General features: G+C 39.3%; 1 protein-coding gene across 3 annotated transcripts; it reads left to right on the top strand.

Annotated features, from left to right (window-relative positions):
* Positions 1 to 2,298: 2,298 nt before the first annotated feature.
* On the top strand, positions 2,299 to 16,360 carry cd4-2.2 (CD4-2 molecule, tandem duplicate 2). Of its 3 annotated transcripts, none has more exons than XM_034145775.1 (9): positions 2,299 to 2,414; positions 5,117 to 5,162; positions 6,468 to 6,626; positions 7,768 to 7,908; positions 9,484 to 9,714; positions 10,819 to 10,872; positions 13,076 to 13,242; positions 15,557 to 15,624; positions 15,860 to 16,360. In XM_034145775.1, the coding sequence occupies exons 2-9, from the start codon at positions 5,135 to 5,137 to the stop codon at positions 15,948 to 15,950; spliced, it is 939 nt and encodes a 312-aa protein (XP_034001666.1). In that variant the 5' UTR covers positions 2,299 to 2,414; positions 5,117 to 5,134; the 3' UTR covers positions 15,951 to 16,360. The 3 variants fall into 3 exon arrangements, with proteins under 3 accessions (XP_034001666.1, XP_034001667.1, XP_034001669.1); XM_034145776.1 differs by lacking the exon at positions 2,299 to 2,414 and adding an exon at positions 4,583 to 4,665; XM_034145778.1 differs by lacking the exon at positions 2,299 to 2,414 and adding an exon at positions 4,618 to 4,660.
* Positions 16,361 to 18,442: the final 2,082 nt, after the last annotated feature.

Genomic DNA, 18,442 nt, shown 5'->3' with positions numbered 1-18,442 from the left:
TGACCCTGGTTGTGGTGAATGGGTAGTTGGGTCGGTCTGAAGGGGAGTGGCTTAGCTTGACCCTGGTGGTGGTGGTGAATGGATAGTTGGGGTCGGTCTGAAGGGGAGTGGCTTAGCTTGACCTTGGTGGTGGTGAATGGATAGTTGGGGTCTGTCGGAAGGGGAGTGGCTTAGCTTGACCCTGGTTGTGGTGAATGGGTAGTTGGGTCGGTCTGAAGGGGAGTGGCTTAGCTTGACCCTGGTGGTGGTGAATGGATAGTTGGGGTCGGTCTGAAGGGGAGTGGCTTAGCTTGACCCTGGTGGTGGTGAATGGGTAGTTGGGATCGGTCTGAAGGGGAGGGGCTTAGCTTGACCCTGGTGGTGGTGAATGGATAGTTGGGGTCGGTCTGAAGGGGAGTGGCTTAGCTTGACCCTGGTTGTGGTGAATGGGTAGTTGGGTTGGTCTGAAGGGGAGTGGCTTAGCTTGACCCTGGTGGTGGTGAATGGATAGTTGGGTCGGTCTGAAGGGGAGGGGCTTAGCTTGACCCTGGTGGTGGTGAATGGATAGTTGGGTCGGTCTGAAGGGGAGGGGCTTAGCTTGACCCTGGATTCAGAGGGACAGGAGGTGAAAAGGGGGTGGAGGAGGGTTGCGTCGAGTCACCTGAAATGACAGCTGTCGGAGGGGAGAGCAGATTTAAAAGGGTTAGCGGAGCGCTATGATAGGCTTGTGAGAATAGATCGAAGTGATTGGTTAAGCTGGGGAGTGACGCCCCCGATCACGTAACATAGAAATAGTAAATGGATTAGTAAAGACGGTCTTCCTGGTTGAACTTGCGCTGAGCTTCATTAGAATGAAAATAATAAAGATATTTATATAAACATAAAAATGTATACAAATACAAATAAATAGTATACAATTCATTATATAAACGGAAGTTAAAAATGTGCAGATTGTACGACAATTTATTCAAAAAAAAATGCTTTACGTTTTTCGACAATGCATAAACCAAGGGGTGTTTCTCAATGTCGAGGACGCATCCTTGGTAGGACATGTCCCTCAGAGTCAGGTCCTTCAGAAGCGAGGCAAGAATCCTTCCTAGCCTCGGAGAACGAAGAATGGTGGAACAGGCTAACAGGTGTGCAGGTGTGCGTCATATGAGAGGCCCCGCCTTAAATGGAGTGAGATTTCCGCCAACGATTTTGGAAATTGGTCCGTGCGCAAAGCATTGTGGGGATTTTAAGACCGCGGAGAATACACATGTGCAGCCTCGAAATTTCTCGCTATGAAGGACGCCGGCCTCGGTAGAATTCCAAGCATCCTGGACATTGGAACAGTCCACTCGATGACGTAGCATCCTTGAAATAGTGGCTCTGGAGCAGCCTTCCTCGATTGAGAAACACCCAAGGTTTCTATTTTCCCTTCCCTCATAAGTCTGTGTTTTTAAGTATGTGGTTAGTGTGAGGTGTTTTCTTTAGCTTGTAATGCTTCTGTATAATACAGGAACTTATGTTTAGTGTCTGGTTCCCTTTTATTGGGTTTGTACCATCTCCAGTTTATCTTATGACTGTACTTGTTTTTTCAAACCTTTTGGTAATAGACTGAATTGAATTGAACTTTTACGTTTCTCAACCATGCCTAACCAAGGTTTGTCATTTATCAATGGAAAGCATATCTACAAATGAGGCAATGGTTTGTACTGATTATATGTACAAAGAGAAAAAGAAAGAACAACGAAGAACACAAACAAACAATAACAAATGCAAAGGTTTTATTGTCATGTGACATAGGACACTGACCTCACCACCTTCAAAAAACTTACAAAAACTCACCTCTTCAAACTGGCTTTTAATGTGTAATTGCTTGATTTTAATGTGATTTTTACTATATTTAATTGTTGTCCTGTTCTTTTTTTTACTACCTCTGTAAAGCGACTTTGAGCACCTGTAAAAGCGCTTACAAAATAAAGGTTTTATTATTATAAGCACAAAGCTACAGTGTAGAAATGGCAATGAAATTCTTCTGACCTGAGCTCCTCCAACAATGCAACATATATAATAAAATAAAAAGTAGTGCAAAAAGTCTATATACATGTCAATGGAGTATGGGATATGTACAAGAACAGAATATGAAATTAAATAATGTAAATTAAGACAAAATTGCAATATATATACAGTTTGTGCATTCGTATTACCGCCTTTGTTGTTGACTGTATCTGAAGAGTGTCTTTAGGCCTCATGAGAACGCATGGTGCAGGATTCGAGGTCTACTTTCTGAGAGCCAGCCCACAGAGATCTGGGGTAGACGTTGGCCTAAAACTTTCCAAACTGCACATTTCTCTTCACATCTCTTCCGCTCTCTACGGGTTTTTGCAACCTTGCGCTCTTGTTTTCGTTGCAGGGAAGCACAGGAGACGCTGCTCTGCTTCACATTCAAGGTAGGAACAAGCAATACAGTTTCATCGTGTAAAAATGTAATTCAATTGTATTAATGTTCTGAAACAGCTATACAGTTATGTATCGATGCTGCTATGTTGTTTTACCATGTCCTAAATACTTGGGTATTCTACTCTTACTCTTGCACCTTTCTTACATGTTATGTATCTGTACTGCTATGTTTGTAATTTTCATTTTCATAATGTTTTATGTGAGGGTCTGCGGGTGGAAACTATTTTACACTTTTAATGTTCATTTTTTTTAATATATAATTTTTTTTTCAAATGCAAAACAGAACAGCTCAGACATGACATGACAAGTAAGGTACGTAGATAAGTATAAGAAATAAAAAACACTGCACAATGTGGGGATCCCCAACCTCTACCATTCTCAATAACAAAATTAAATTAGATAGTAGTAATTATCAAAATGACGGGGTAACAAGTCAAAGTCAACATTTCTACATGTGTTATACATACAGAAATCTCGAGATACCGTTTCCCGCAGTCCCACAGTGTGACATATATACATAAAACAAAAAAGGGCCTAGATAAACGGGGTATACAACTAAGTAATAGTATTCATAAGTGCTGGTTAATAATATATTTAAAAACACAGTCCACAGAACATAAATTGACATTAATGCAAGTATTTTATGTGCAAAATAGGAAAATGTTCAAAGTACAGTTTCAGTGCAGTAGCAGCGGAGATGGGTAGAAAAGTGACTGGTGCTGGATGAGGGAAGGTTGTGTGTGTGTGTAGGGGTTAAAGTCCAGGGGCAGGGGTGAAAGGTGGGAGGCTGGGTGGAGAGGTCAGGGGACAGATGTCAGAGAGGGGGAGAAAACAGCAGGTTACAGGAAAACATAAAAACAGTCAAATCCAAAGTGCATAGGAGCGCTAGGCTGAAGGAGGAAACCCTCGTAATATGGAAGACGACAGTGTTGGTCCAATATAGTCCAAGTAAGGGAGCCATACTTTCTGGAAAGCATCCACTGAAGAGTGAAGCATACAAGAGATGTATTCGTTAGGAGTGCACTCCATTACAAGGTTATGCCACCATTTCTTCGTTGGAGCAACATCCTTGATCCAAAACATAAATTCTAGCTGCAAAAGTCAATAAATTAAATAGCCTCTTGTGTTTGATATTTGTAATGTGGAAGACCAAGTAGAAGGCACATAGGGTAACTCTATTGGAACAATATTTCATGTTTTAAGTGTTCATTAATGTCCCCGCCAAATAAGCGAATAATTACAAATATAAAAAGACTCCTTAATGTGGTCGAAACTCACCGTAATGATGGATTTTAATTGTATGTTTATTGACCATTTCATAGTTTGATAATGCCTTTCACGTCGTCTTGAATCGTGCATTTTTTGTATTATTTTTAGAAATTATGAAGTGTATTAAACTAGATTAAAGAGAAAGAAAATGCGTGCACCTATGCTGTAATCTAGTAGCGTGAATAACTAAGGTCAATCTGATTTAAGGGGAAATATTCTTTATGATCACTATGTATATTTTACAGTTCGGTAAGTGAGGAGAAATATATCGATGAAATGTCAAATTGTGCTTTTTAGATGAGTTATTATGCAGGTGTCTAAATTATTTAATGACTTATTATCTTGGCGGATTGTAATTGCTGCGGCTATCTAAAATAACTTAAATAAAATGATATAATTTGTGACTTTAAAATGAGAATTGATCTGAAAATGTTGAGTTTTTTTGTTTCACTTTGCTGGATTTATGAACCTTTTAAAACCATGAAACATTAAAGGATACAGAGTGAAACCAAAAATTAAAGATTTATCAGGAGTTCTGTTCTCAGATGTATTTACAGCGAAGCACCTTTTACATATCAGGGTGTCCACGGGGTCTTAAAAAGTATTAAAAGTTGATAAATCAATTTAGCGAAAATGAAGGCTATTAAAAAGTATTAAACGGCATTTTCCAAGGTATTACATTTTGTAGCTTGTTTTCAATAAGTATATAAATTGTCCAAAGAGGTTGTATTCTACAGTTTGCCTGAATATAATCATTGCGTAGGTGTGTAGTGTGATTCTGTGTAGTTTCTTTATGGCATCCCGTTGGATTTGACGTCATCTGAACAGGACATCGCACGCGCACTGCTTGATAGCGCGCGAAGGTCCGTTTGCGACGGTTGTTAAACAACATCGGTATGGGGAAATGCAAGTCTGCGTCCAAATGGTTGGAAGATAAGGAGGAAGGACAATCAATACTATAGTAAATGTGAGGTAAATTGTGTCGCCAATGTAACCGGTTAAAACTCCAAGTGGCGATGAGGTCTTAAAATGTATGGAAGGGTCTTAAAAAAGGTCTTAAAAGGTTTTACATTTGGGACTTCAGGATTCCTGCATATACCCTGTTACATGCATTATTGAAAGCGTTAATTAAATGCCAACGAGCCTAACATATGCTGGAGTTTTCCCACTGACATTTGTTTCAGGTTTTTACTGTGCAAGTCTACAAAGAAAGCATTTTTAATTCAACAGAACGAGAGAGGAAGGAAGTCGAGAGCTCGCTCGGTGGTTAGGGATCTTCTCGTGTTTTTCATCTCACACAGAAGCAGTGTGTGGTATCTCAAACCTGGAAATGTTCCACATCGTGAAGCACTGCATTAAATCTCTTCTCAAATACTTTTGTCTTGACTTTCATTTTCTTTTTTTGCCATTTTTTACCCCTTAGGTTCAACACTCAGTCAGAATGAAGACAATCGTTTGGTTTGGGATCGGTGAGTGAAAATACGTCTACTACTAAAAAATCTTTATAAATGATCCATTAAAATAAGGTAGTAAGTGAATATGTCATATCCTAAATACACTTAATTGTTGGGGACTGTTGGGGAAGAAGTGTCTGAAATGTATTTTCCCTTTGTCATATATCTCTGCTTATAATATATTTTACCTATTTCAAACCAATGTTTCGACTCATGAAAATAATGTTTTGGGACCATTTGGTAGTTTTTTTTTTAAAGTATTTGATTAGTGTGAGGTGTTTTTTTAGTTTGTAATGCTTCTATATAATACGTGAACTCAATATTATTCTAGAACATTTTGTAATATTTATTGTAATTACTTTATGTTCAGTATCCGGGCCCCTGTTTCCGGGTTTGTGCCATCTCTCACATCTCCATTTTATCTTATGATTGTACTAACTTTTTGGTAAAAGACTGAATTTAATTGAAGGCAACGTATATAAAATGTGCCTATTTATTTACAAGACACTTTTAATATATGTTTAAAAAAAAGCTGCAGTTGTGTTTCACTTCCTTAACCTGAGAAATGATCCACCATGCAGTCTCCAAAGCAAGGCAAGGCCAGTTTATTTATATAGCACCTTTCAACACAAGGCAATTCAAATGAAAGACATCAAGAGCCTTAAGAAACATATTATGAAATGGCATTTAAAAACACAAATTTAAAAGCAAAGATAACAAAACATGAATACAAGTTACAGTGTTAAAAGCAGCGGCAAATAGAAAAGTCTTCAGCCTGGATTTAAAAGTTTGGTGGTGTGAGTGTACATCAGACTGAGTGTGTGTCGCTCTCTCTGCAGTGCTGTGTGTGTGTACATCAGACTGAGTGTGTGTGTGTACATCAGACTGAGTGTGTGTTGCTCTCTCTGCAGTGCTGTGTGTGTGTGTACATCAGACTGAGTGTGTGTGTGTACATCAGACTGAGTGTGTGTCGCTCTCTCTGCAGTGCTGTGTGTGTGTGTACATCAGACTGAGTGTGTGTGTGTACATCAGACTGAGTGTGTGTTGCTCTCTCTGCAGTGCTGTGTGTGTGTACATCAGACTGAGTGTGTGTGTGTACATCAGACTGAGTGTGTGTTGCTCTCTCTGCAGTGCTGTGTGTGTGTACATCAGACTGAGTGTGTGTCGCTCTCTCTGCAGTGCTGTGTGTGTGTACATCAGACTGAGTGTGTGTCGCTCTCTCTGCAGTGCTGTGTGTGTGTACATCAGACTGAGTGTGTGTCGCTCTCTCTGCAGTGCTGTGTGTGTGTACATCAGACTGAGTGTGTGTTCTCTCTGCAGTGCTGTGTTCGCTCTGCGCTGCAGGTGAAGTGTTTGTCGGTAAGCTGGGTGAGAAGGTCATCCTGAAGTGTGGGATCGCCTCCTCCAAGGTGTACGTGGAGTGGCATCACGGCCCGGACATGATCTTTAACAAACCTAAGAGTGGAATGAAGCGCAGAGGTACAAACTCAAAGAGTGTTTTTAAAACATCCAAACAGTTAGTTAGACTTTATCTTGAGCCGGTGGGGAAATGTATTTTAGTACATGTACTCAAGTAGTGTATTTAAAGGTGGGGTAGGTAAGTTTGAGAAACCGGCTCGAGATACACTTTTTGTTATATTCCATGGAATGTTCTTAACATCCCGATAGCAATGAATATCTTAAGTGCTTTGACAAAAAATCCATAAAAGAATGTCATCTGTGGAAGCCGTAGTACTGTAAAAAGCACGACCAATCATTTTAGCCGGCCCAGCTAAAATAACTGGATGGCCTACCTGCCTGTCAGCCTTCCATCTGTGCACAAACTTATCTCGTGCCCTCATTGGTCATGTGCACATTCGTGTGTGTTAGAGGAGGGGCTCTGTGAGGAAGTGGCAGATTTTCTCCGGTTGTGTATTTTCAAATTCTAGCGCACTCGAGCTGGTTTCTCCAAAATTACCTACCCCACCTTTAAGCACAATTATGATGTACTTTAATGAAGTATTTTTGATTTTCTGCTACTTTATAATTCATGTTGTTTTTACTCCACTGCATTTATTTGATTTATAAAAATAAAAGACACAATACAACTTTCTGTAAATTAACAAGCTACCCATAAATATTTAAAGTATTTAAAATGAGGTCTGCCTGAACCAGCAGTGACATTAAAGTGATGTAGAAAATACTGCATTCTGTATTTTAACTATTACTCCATTGTTTTTAATTCACTGCATGTATTTGATAACTTAAGTCATTTTGCAGATTTAGATTAATAATAAAAATAAGAATAAAATACATTAGAATAAAATACAAAATAAGATATACTGAATTAAGGCAGTGGTGTTTATTCACAAGCCCTGAATTAATTGTTGAAGGAATTCCAATGCGCTCTAAAATAACCAGCTTTAAGATTAAAGTGATGTTAAAATGAATGACGTTTTGAAATAGATCATTCTGCACAGTGACACTTTTTGGTACTTTAAGTTTGATTCAATGATAATACTTTAGTACTTTTACTTCAGTAAGATTATCAATATAGTACTTTATTTGCCACTGCTTGCAGCACAAAATATGTTGTTTTTTAAAATGTTGTTTTTGCTGATTTAATGTATTTCCTGATCAGGCAGCAGTGCTATAGTGTCGAGATCGATGGATTACAGGGAAACAAACTTGCAGATCTCACGTTTGAAGGAAGAAGACGCCGGAAAGTTCACGTGCATAGTAGACAGGAAAAGTCAAGAACACACGCTGCTCGTGGTCTCAGGTGAGCAGGAAGACATAACCCTTTTGTAAATACTATTCGGCATTGCATATATGTAGGAGAGTTCGCCTCTACAACCACAAATTTAAATCCAATATGAAATAATTTAATTTAAAAATACTTTCCTTTAATACAAAGTTTAAATTAAAAAAAAATGTGTTAGAAGAGAGAAGTCAAAATAAATAATGCACAATTTATTATTAAAGGGGCCATATTCTGCTCATTTTCAGGTGTATATCAGTATGTAGTGTCTCTACTGTGACATGTCTCCATGCTTTAATGTTCAAAAAGCTCTTTATTTTTCTCATACTGCCTGTGCTGCAGCACCTCTTTTCACCCTCTGTCTGAAACCAGAGATCAGTCTGCTCTGATTTGAGCCTTTCAGACCATTTACATGCACACAAACCTAAAGAACACACTGAGGAAAGTGAATGTTGCAGAAGTGCATACACATATGAACCTAAATTATTATATGTCCTCTTTAAAATGACCTCTGCCTTTACCCCTTTTAAAATTGAAGTGGGGCACATTATTGCATTATTAATTAATATTCAATAACATAATAATGCGTAATGAATAGACTGCTTTAACTTATCCTCCATAGGTTACACATGTTTTCACAGTACATGTTTGCTTTACTGTCGTGTCATACGGGTTTGGGAAGCATGTGGGCTTTGGGTAATTGTATAAAAGGTGCTTGATAAATAAGGTTGAGTGAACTTTGGGATTTTAGCCTTTGCAGACCATTGACATGCACACAAACCTATAGAACACACTAGAGGAAAGGGAAGACCTCAAATAGCACGGTGAGAAAAATAAAGCACTTTTTGAATATTAAAACAGTGTCAAAGTCAACTTTAATGTCAATCTTCCAGTTTGTGTGTACAGACTGAGAGATCGAAATGACGTTTTCAACAATCCCGAATACAAAAATACAATATACAGATATGTATAAAAATATGTATATCCACACAATCAACAGACACATTTACACATATGCACACATTAAGATAAAAAACACAACAATCAATATACAAAATAACAGTCACTTCAATATCAATATCAAGTGGCACAGAATACAACTTTGAACCTAAAAAAATAGCATAATATGTCCACTTTAAAATGACCTCTGCCTCTACCCCCTTTAAAATGTAAGTTATGTACACATTATTGCATTCATAATTACAAGTTACACATTTTGATGTTGCTTTACTGTTTTGATTTGATTTGATTTATTGTAAAACAATAATACACACTTTTAACATGAGAATTATAATGCAATACAAAATTCATGTCATGTCAATGTCAAATTCATATACAAAAATATTACTGATTGAAATTATGTAAAAACAAATAATCTACTTAATTACACATCCGAAAAGGGGTGGGATGAAGTTTACACTTATTCAATCCCACCCCTTCTCCCAAAAACTAAATTATTAACACATATATATATTTCTTTTCACTGTCGTGTCATAAGGGTATGTGAAGCATGTGTGCCTGGTAATTGTATAAAAAGTGCTTGATAAATAAGGTTGAGTTAATGATGTTCTAATTCTCCCTGTATCTCTCCATCAGTCTCAGCCGACCCCCCCGGTGAGCTGCAGGTGGGAGCAACCGCTTCGCTGCTGTGTGGGGTCAGAGGTCACGACTCGGCGGCGCAGCAGTGGAAGAGTCCAAAGGGAATAAAACACCCAGAACACACCCTTCATCTTGAGTCTGTTTCCCCCTCTGACGCTGGGACCTGGGAGTGTGTGTTCTCCCATGAAGGGGTGGAGTACAAGGAGAGCCTCGTCATCAAAGTTAAAGGTGGGTCACTGACAGAGAGGGCACAAGTACACACATCTTTTACTCAAGTAGAAGTACAGATACTCGTGTTTAAAAATACTCTGGTGAAAGTAGAAGTACTGACTAAACTTCTTTACTCAAGTCAAAGTAAAGAGGGCTTTGAAATGTACTTCAGTAAAAAGTACCCATAACTAGCAGCTGTTTTTAAAGAGTACCTGACCTCCCTTTATATTAATAGAACAATAATGTCATTGTTAGCTAATGAATGTTTCCATGCTGAACAACGGCAACATGACAACGTTTTCATTGGTCCCTCTTCTTTAGAGAAGACCAGGAAATGATGGATACACGGATCGTGTTCAAATCAATAGGCACGCAATGACTCTAAATAATAATGATCACGCCACCAAACACACATTCAAACTAAAGGAACCAGCCTGTTTGGGAAATGTGAGAAGTAGAAAGTTCAGGTATTTGGGTTCAACATGTAAGAAGTAGAAAGTACAGGTATTTGTGTTCAAAATGTAAGAAGTAGAAAGTTCAGGTATTTGTGTTCAACATGTGAGAAGTAGAAAGTACAGGTATTTGTGTTCAAAATGTAAGAAGTAGAAAGTACAGGTATTTGTGTTCAAAATGTAAGAAGTAGAAAGTTCAGGTATTTGTGTTCAAAATGTAAGAAGTAGAAAGTACAGGTATTTGTGTTCAACATGTAAGAAGTAGAAAGTACAGGTATTAGTGTTCAAAATGTAAGAAGTAGAAAGTACAGGTATTTGGGTTCAAAATGTAAGAAGTAGAAAGTACAGGTATTTGGGTTCAACATGTAAGAAGTAGAAAGTACAGGTATTTGTGTTCAAAATGTAAGAAGTAGAAAGTACAGGTATTTGTGTTCAAAATGTAAGAAGTAGAAAGTACAGGTATTTGTGTTCAAAATGTTAGAAGTCAAAGTAAAAAGTCGTCAGAAAAATAAGTAGTGGATTAAAGTACTGATACCAGAAAAATGTACTTAAGAACAGTAACGAAGTATTTGTACTCCACTACTTCCCCCCTCTGGTCACTGGCTGTGTCACCTCGTGGTTTTAACCAACCAAACACTTTGGGACAAACGTGCTGTTTCTTTGCTTTCAGAGCCTGAAGCAGCTGCTCCTACCCAGAAACCTCCCAAGTCAACTCCCATCCACGGTAACCTTTCTTGTCTAAAAGCACACACATTAACCAAAGTAGTTCTTCACGGCCTCGTTGACTGTGTTAGGAAGTCTCATTAAGTAATGTACACTGATTGGTTTTACATGAGTAGTTACCCTGTTGAAAGTTAACGGTATTGATGGTTTCACTTCTTTGATATTGTTGTTTTACATTGGGGGGGAAAAGCTGAAAATACCTCGGAACATTTAGTTAACGCTAGGGTGGGTAATCTGTATTAGCTATATGTGTTGACATTCTCTTCACATCCAACAGCTTTCACTAAATCAAATAAACAGCAACAAATTCAATATCTTTATCTGTTGCGGGATTCATTTAATTTAATTTGGCCTGAATGTTTTTACTTTGTGTCAGAGGCGTTGTCCACGAGATGCAAGCATTACAACTTTGGGCACCAACAACAGCCATTGTGTTGTTTACTTTCAATTGATCCTTTGAGGAAGTGTAATAGATTAAAGATAACTAGTTAGCCTGTTAAAAGTGAAATGCAGCTATTTTAGGGGCTTAGATTTAAGCCTAAAGGTAGGGGCTGTCAGTGTGGCCGACTTGACTGTTTTGCAATATTTAATTACTTTTAGAGCTAGTGCTGCTCGCTACTTGACTGGAAAAAGGCTTGAAACACTATGTCACAATCTACTGTACTCATCCTAGCTATTCCAGAGTACCAGCCCTAGCTTAAACCAGCACTGATTTCTTTCTGTCAAACTTGTAACTTTAATATAACTTGAATTAATATGGGAGCAGAGCATCTGAATTCATGTTTTATTCTACACTATTTTAGTAACTGTAATATAAGGACATTTTCTTAGGAACCTCAAACTCTTACAATTCAAATTTCTTTTAATACTAGGAAACACTTTATATTAAGGTACACTTATTCACCATTAACTATTTGTAATTAACATATTAGAGTCAAACTACTAGCTTATTTTTTATGAACAAGACTTCACTTTAAAATAGGGAACATATTCTCAGTTAGAAATACCACATTTATTGTTATTTTGACACAATTAACACTTGTAGTTTCATGTCTTGTTACATAAGAATAGACCATATTTGTTAGGTGTTATTATGAGAGAATGCCTTATTAGGCCCATATTGAGCTTAGTAAGACCAAAACTCATGCACAACAACGTCCTTACTTACAATAAATAAGCACTTAATTTCATTTCATTTCAAACCTTTATTTATCCAGGTGTATCCCATTGAGATCATTGATCTCTTTTTCAAGGGAGACCTGCTCAAGTAGGTTCCACATGAAAACATTAAAACATAAACAGAACAACAAAAAGGACATCATACAGCATCATTACAGGGATTACAATTTACATAACTATCCACATGAACAGGTACCAACAGCTTCCGATTCAGTAGCATCCAACCGAGCTTTAAAAACATTTAGTGGCACCAGATTGCTCAGTTTCCATTTCAATTGCAGACTATTCCAGGACAGTGGAGCTGCGCATCTAAATGCTATCTTCCCTAAGACAGTCCTAGATAGAGGGTTATTGAGGAAAAACTCTTAACTAATGGCTTATTACTTGTAGAATATGGTCATGTAGAATAAGGCATTAATAAGTGTTTTATAGGGGAACACTTAAAACATCTCAAGCGAGTTTGTCGTGTGTGTGTGTGTGTGTGTGTGTGTGTGTGTGTGTGTGTGTGTGTGTGTGTGTGTGTGTGTGTGTGTGTGTGTGTGTGTGTGTGTGTGTGTGTGTGTGTGTGTGTGTGTGTGTGTGTGTGTGTGTGTGTGTGTGTGTGTGTGTGTGTGTGTGTGTGTGTGTGTGTGTGGTGTGTGTGTGTGTGTGTGTGTGTGTGTGTGTGTGTGTGTTTGTGTTTGTGTTTGTGTTTGTGTTTGTGTTTGTGTTTGTGTTTGTGTGGGAAGGAAGGCATGTGGGATGTGTTTGTTTTGAAAAAAGGAGTGGGGATGAAGTATTATTTGGTACTATCTCATTTGGGTTAGGTTTTGTTGCCAGTTGATTTCTTGGTGTCATGAAGTCTTGAATGTAATGTCCTTTTACCCTCACTCATCCTGTTAAAAATACAATTATACAAAAGAAATAAGTGTTTTTATAATGACTAATAAAGAGCCAATATACTGCTAACATGCATGTAAATTAACAACTAGTTGATGGTGAATATGTGTACCTTAATATAAAGTGTTACTCATTTCTATTACCAGGGTCTGTTCCCCAATATCCACCCGGCGTTTCCCAGTCTCCCTCCGTCACCTCTCTCCTGCTGGGCCTCAGGTGGTGGGTGTGGGTCGCAGTGGGAGTGGGCTTCCTGGTTGTGTTTCTCCTGGTGGTCTTGGTCATTGTCTTGTGCAAGAGGATCAAAAGAAGGAAGGTGAGTGAACAGAATCATCCAGAGAATCCTCTGCAATAGAAACTGTGGAATTATTACTTATGTATTTATTTTGTAATCGTTTATTTGGTAGGGACATTGCACATTAATGAACACTTAAAACAATAAATGTGCCAAGCGTAAATATGCCGGATTTAGCTTTGAGCTACTTTCCATCCGCAGTCCCTCACATAAAACATTTAAGAACATGACATTTACAAACACAGCAAATACAAATACATGAAATGCAAGAAAAGTGCAAAAGAGCAAGAGCAGAATACACAAGTATTTATGACATGGCCATAGAGAGGTGCAGTGACGCGTCCTAAAACCCGGAAGTAAACTCCTTCCGGTTCCTTCGACAAAAACGCAATACAATTTCTCCATAAGATTTTGGAAAATAGCTGGAAATAAGGTCTGTGGTTGAGACACATTTAAGAGACGGATCACGCTTTGTTCAGTCGGATAATCTCCACATGTCTACCCAGGGCCGTCCCTCCCTACAGGCCGATCATGCAGACAGCGTGGGGCCTCACCTTGCGGAGGGGGCCTCACCTGAGCCGAAAATGCGGCACACCTACTGTATGCGCTTATGCGGCGCAATTAGTGTGACGCGGCACGGTTTCGCCGCTGCGAGGCTCCACGAGCACCACCCCCCCCCCCCCGTCGACGCTCGCGAAACCCTAACCCATCATATAACTTTGCGTGGGGCCTCATGTTGGCCAACCCTAACCCCTAACCCTAACCGGCCCTGTGTCTACCCTACTTTTATAATTTTCTAATCGTAAATCTAGTCGCCAGAAGCAAAATGCTAACGTTATGCTATAAACAAACTACAGCAGGGTCGCTGCTTCAACGTCACGCCAACTTAAGATCCATATTCAAAACTACAGATTGAAAATGGTACGAGTTGAAGCGTTTGTTTTAACAGTTTGCAGGAGGCAGGTACTTGCTTTCAAGCAGAACAGGGCAAACAAACTTAGCGGGAGTGTTTAGGTGTTCGGTGTAATGACGTACAACGTCCTCGACAACTTCTGTAGTCCTATTCAGCCACTTGGTAACAACCATCGTTTTTCAGACACGTCAACTCTTCAAGAATCACCAGTGGGGTCACTGCTGATGTATTTAATGTCGTAGAACAAAACGTGATCCGTCTCTTAAATGTGTTTCAACCACAGACCTTATTTCCAGCTATTTTCCAAAATCCTATGGAGAGATCCCATTGGCTCTGAGACGAGGGAACAGGAAGTGGTAAAATGCTAACTTACTTCCGGGTTTTAGGACGCGTCACTGCACCACTCTCTACAATATAGCAGCATCGATACATAAAGTGCAAGAGAAGATACCCCTGTGTTAAAGTGCATTTAGCGGTGATTGCACGTCTGTTTGTTTCTCAACCATTCTTTGAGTTGACCTTTGAAACTATTGAGAGTGGGACAATCCCATATCTCAGTTGGGAGGCTATTCCACAACGAGCTGCCTTTAATGGAGAGGACTTTGTCCGAAAGTGGTCCGTCTACGGTGGACCTCGCAGTCTTTTTTTAAAGGTGTTTCAATTGTAACTATTTAAGGAAATACACTCCTGAATTCTTGATTAAATATGTTTTGAGGTTTAGGATAAAGTGTTTTTTACAGCCTGGTCCAGAGGGGGTTTTATGACATGCATCTGGTTTATAGTCGCTCTCTTAAAACAACCACTCACTTATTAGAAGGAGCCATGTTTGCAAGCATTACAGATCTTTAAGAGCACTTTATTTTAAGGTACACCTATTCACCATCAACTAGTTGTTAATTAACATGCATATTAGCAGTTTATTGGCTAAAGGGTTAGTCAGTATAAAACACGTATTAATGCCTTATTCTACATGACCATATTCTACAAGGACTAGGCCATTAGTTTTTCCTCAATAACCCTCTAATTAGTGCTTATTTATTGCAAGTAAGGACGTTGTGGGTACATGAGTTTGGGTCTTAATACGCTCAATATGGGCATTCTCTCATAACACCTAACAAATATGGTCTATTCTTATGGAACAAGACATGAAACTACAAGTGTTCATCGTGTCAAAATAACTCAAAATGTGGTATTTGTAACTCAGAATATGTTCCCTCTTTGAAAGTGAAGTCTTGTTCATAACCAATAAGCTAGTAGTTTGACTCTAATATGTTAACGAGTTGATGGTGAATATGTGTTCCTCAATCTAAAGTGTTACCGAGGATTGTTATACAAATATTTGTATTGCCTTACTCATCGCTCTCTAGACAAACAACAGAAATTAAAATGTGATTTCCTTTTTCTTTTTCCCCCCCGCTACAGAGAAGATATCTAAAGATGAAAATGGGCCGCCTGCCACTGCAGCCCAAGCAGTTCTGCCAGTGTGCGCGGTAAATGTTCCTAACTTCTATCTACAGTCAAAAACACATTACTTTACCCCCCCCCCCCCCTCTCTCTCTCCAGTAATCTCTGTTCCCTCTACAGATTCTTCCTAATAGACTCTATTCACTTTACATTAATGACTGTTTGACCTTCATCTTCTCTGTGCCTTTCTCACCAAGTGCCTTTTCATTATTGTGTCGTAATTAGTGTGCAAACTTCTCCTCTTTCCTCTCTTTATCGCAGGCCAGCAGCTGCAGAAAAACCGCGGCAAGGACGTCGGAGAGAGAAGCCGAAAGCCCCCCCCCCCGTAGCCGCTGCTAATGTAGAGACTTGAAAGACAGATGGAAGAAGAAGTGAGAGCAAGGGGAAGAAGAGAGAGAGATAGAGAGCGAGTGAAAGAGAACCCCAGTGTGAATACGGCATGAATGTAAATGGGCTTTTGAATGCTCGAGATAAAAATTAAAATGTAATGATGTGGCCACTCACTTTGAGCTTTCTTCACCAAATATAACCAATGAAGTGAATGCAAATGGACTCCTCCACCGCAGGGGGAACAGCAGCTTGTGTTGGACTCTTATGTAGCACATTCACGTGTTGAATAATGTCCTTGAATGCAGCATTGTCAACTTATAAAGCGCTTTTTATTGTAAAAGTCATGCAGCTTTCTTGTGTTTCTGTGTATTTGATAAATCCTGTTTGTCTTTGCTTCTGTACTGTGTAAATAAAAAGATTAGATGTCAAGGATTCAAGGCTTTTATTGTCATGTGTGCACAGCTACAGTGTAGTTGTGACAATGAAAATCTGAGGTCACAGGCTCCTCCAACAGTGCAACACAAAACAGATAACAGTGCAAGTAAATACAATGAAATAGAATATAATAGAAATTGTGGAGTATAGTCTATATGCAAGTAATTGGAATATTGATATTTCAGTCAGACAACTCACGTGTTTCTTAATATGTTTATTAGAAGCAGCATATAGTGTAGCTCGGGCCTCATCACTCCACAGATTTACAAAGAACATTGAGTGATGATTAGATAACTATCCCCCCGAGCCTACAGGTGGAAGCTGGGGTGGAAGCTGGAGTGGTGGTGGGGCAGGCGAGTAGCAGCAACGTGAAACACAGCAGCAGGAGCATAAACGTAGCAATAGCAAGTGAACACAGCAGTGGCAGCAGCAGCATGAACGTAGCAATAGCAAGTGAACATAGCAGTGGCAGCAGCAGCATGAACGTAGCAATAGCAAGTGAACACAGCAGTGGCAGCAGCAGCATGAGCGAGGCAGAGGCAAGAAGACCTGGCAGCTTAAATAGAGCGGCATGTTTAGGAGAATGTGTTTGGTTGGTTGTAAGAGGGACGAGGTGCGTCACGTGTTAATGTATCATTGGTGCTCGAGTTGCCCCATAAATAAGTGGCAAACAGATGAATGTTATGAATGTTCTTTCAAAAGTTCAGGTGTTTAACAATCTTAATTCAAGGGTAAAAGAGTTATTTATATTCCAATATATCAGACCGAGGAGGATTTCTATTTATCAGTGAGATAAAATCACAAAGACTGAATGTGCATTTTGTCCCGTGAATCCCATTTAAAACAATGTGAGTAATGCAGACTCTGCCAGTAACAACACAACCTACTGTAAAAGGCTTTAAAGTACAAATATCAGGGTTATACCGTCTTCAACATAATGTCAAACATGATCTTAACTTATTTATTCTCTTTTAATTTGCTTTACAGTATGTTTGCATTGTTTGGGAAACTCTGAATTCCCCACAACTGGTGCAGTAAATGCAGCTGTCGACACTAAGTAGTGTAACGCAGCAAACACCTGTCTCACCACCAACGACATACATTACATACATATTGGTTTATAATCAGGAGTGAAAACAATAGATTGTTAGGGAACTCTGCATTTTGTAACACAAACCTACATAATAAATATTGTATATATTTATCTTCAAAGTGTGCGCAACAAGGTAAGGAGTGTGTGTTTTTACTGTAGATTCCTGAGTTAAGAAAATTGTCCTTGTTATGTTCATGCCAATAAAGCATATTGAGTGTGTGTGTGTGTGTGTGTGTGTGTGTGTGTGTGTGTGTGTGTGTGTGTGTGTGGTGTGTGTGTGTGTGTGTGTGTGTGTGTGTGTGTGTGTGTGTGTGTGTGTGTGAGATATAGAGAGTAAACTAATCTTGTAATGTAAATGTAATCCATTTTGTACATTACAGAAAAGGATGGGATCATAGTGGTGTCTGACTTCCTGTGTGTGTGTGTGTGTGTGTGTGTGTGTGTGTGTGTGTGTGTGTGTGTGTGTGTGTGTGTGTGTGTGAATAAAATGCCAACGAAAAAAGAAGAAAGTTGACAGGCCGTTGGAAAAGCAACGGCGAGGGCATCTGGTGTGTGTGTGTGTGTGTGTGTGTTTGTTTGTGTGAGTGAGTGTGTGTGTGTGTGTGTGTGTGTGTGTGTGTGTGTGTGTGTGTGTGTGTGTGTGTGTGTGTGTGTGTGTGAGATATAGAGAGTAAACTAATCTTGTAATGTAAATGTAATCCATTTTGTACATTACAGAAAAGGATGGGATCATAGTGGTGTCTGACTTCCTGTGTGTGTGTGTGTGTGTGTGCGTGTGTGTGTGGCATGTGTGTGTGTGCGTGTGCGTGTGCGTGTGTGTGTGCGTGCGTGCGTGCGTGCGTGTGTGTGTGCGTGCGTGTGTGTATGTATGTGCGTGCGTGTGTGCGTGTATGTATGTGCGTGCGTGTGTGCGTGCGTGCGTGCGTGCGTGCGTGTGTGTGCATGTGTGTGTGTTTGTGTGTGTTTGTGTGTGTGAGAGAGAGACG

This window comes from Trematomus bernacchii, unplaced genomic scaffold (genome assembly GCF_902827165.1).
Source record: "Trematomus bernacchii unplaced genomic scaffold, fTreBer1.1, whole genome shotgun sequence".
Lineage (NCBI taxonomy): Eukaryota > Metazoa > Chordata > Actinopteri > Perciformes > Nototheniidae > Trematomus > Trematomus bernacchii.
This window is presented reverse-complemented; position numbering and strand designations above follow the sequence as displayed.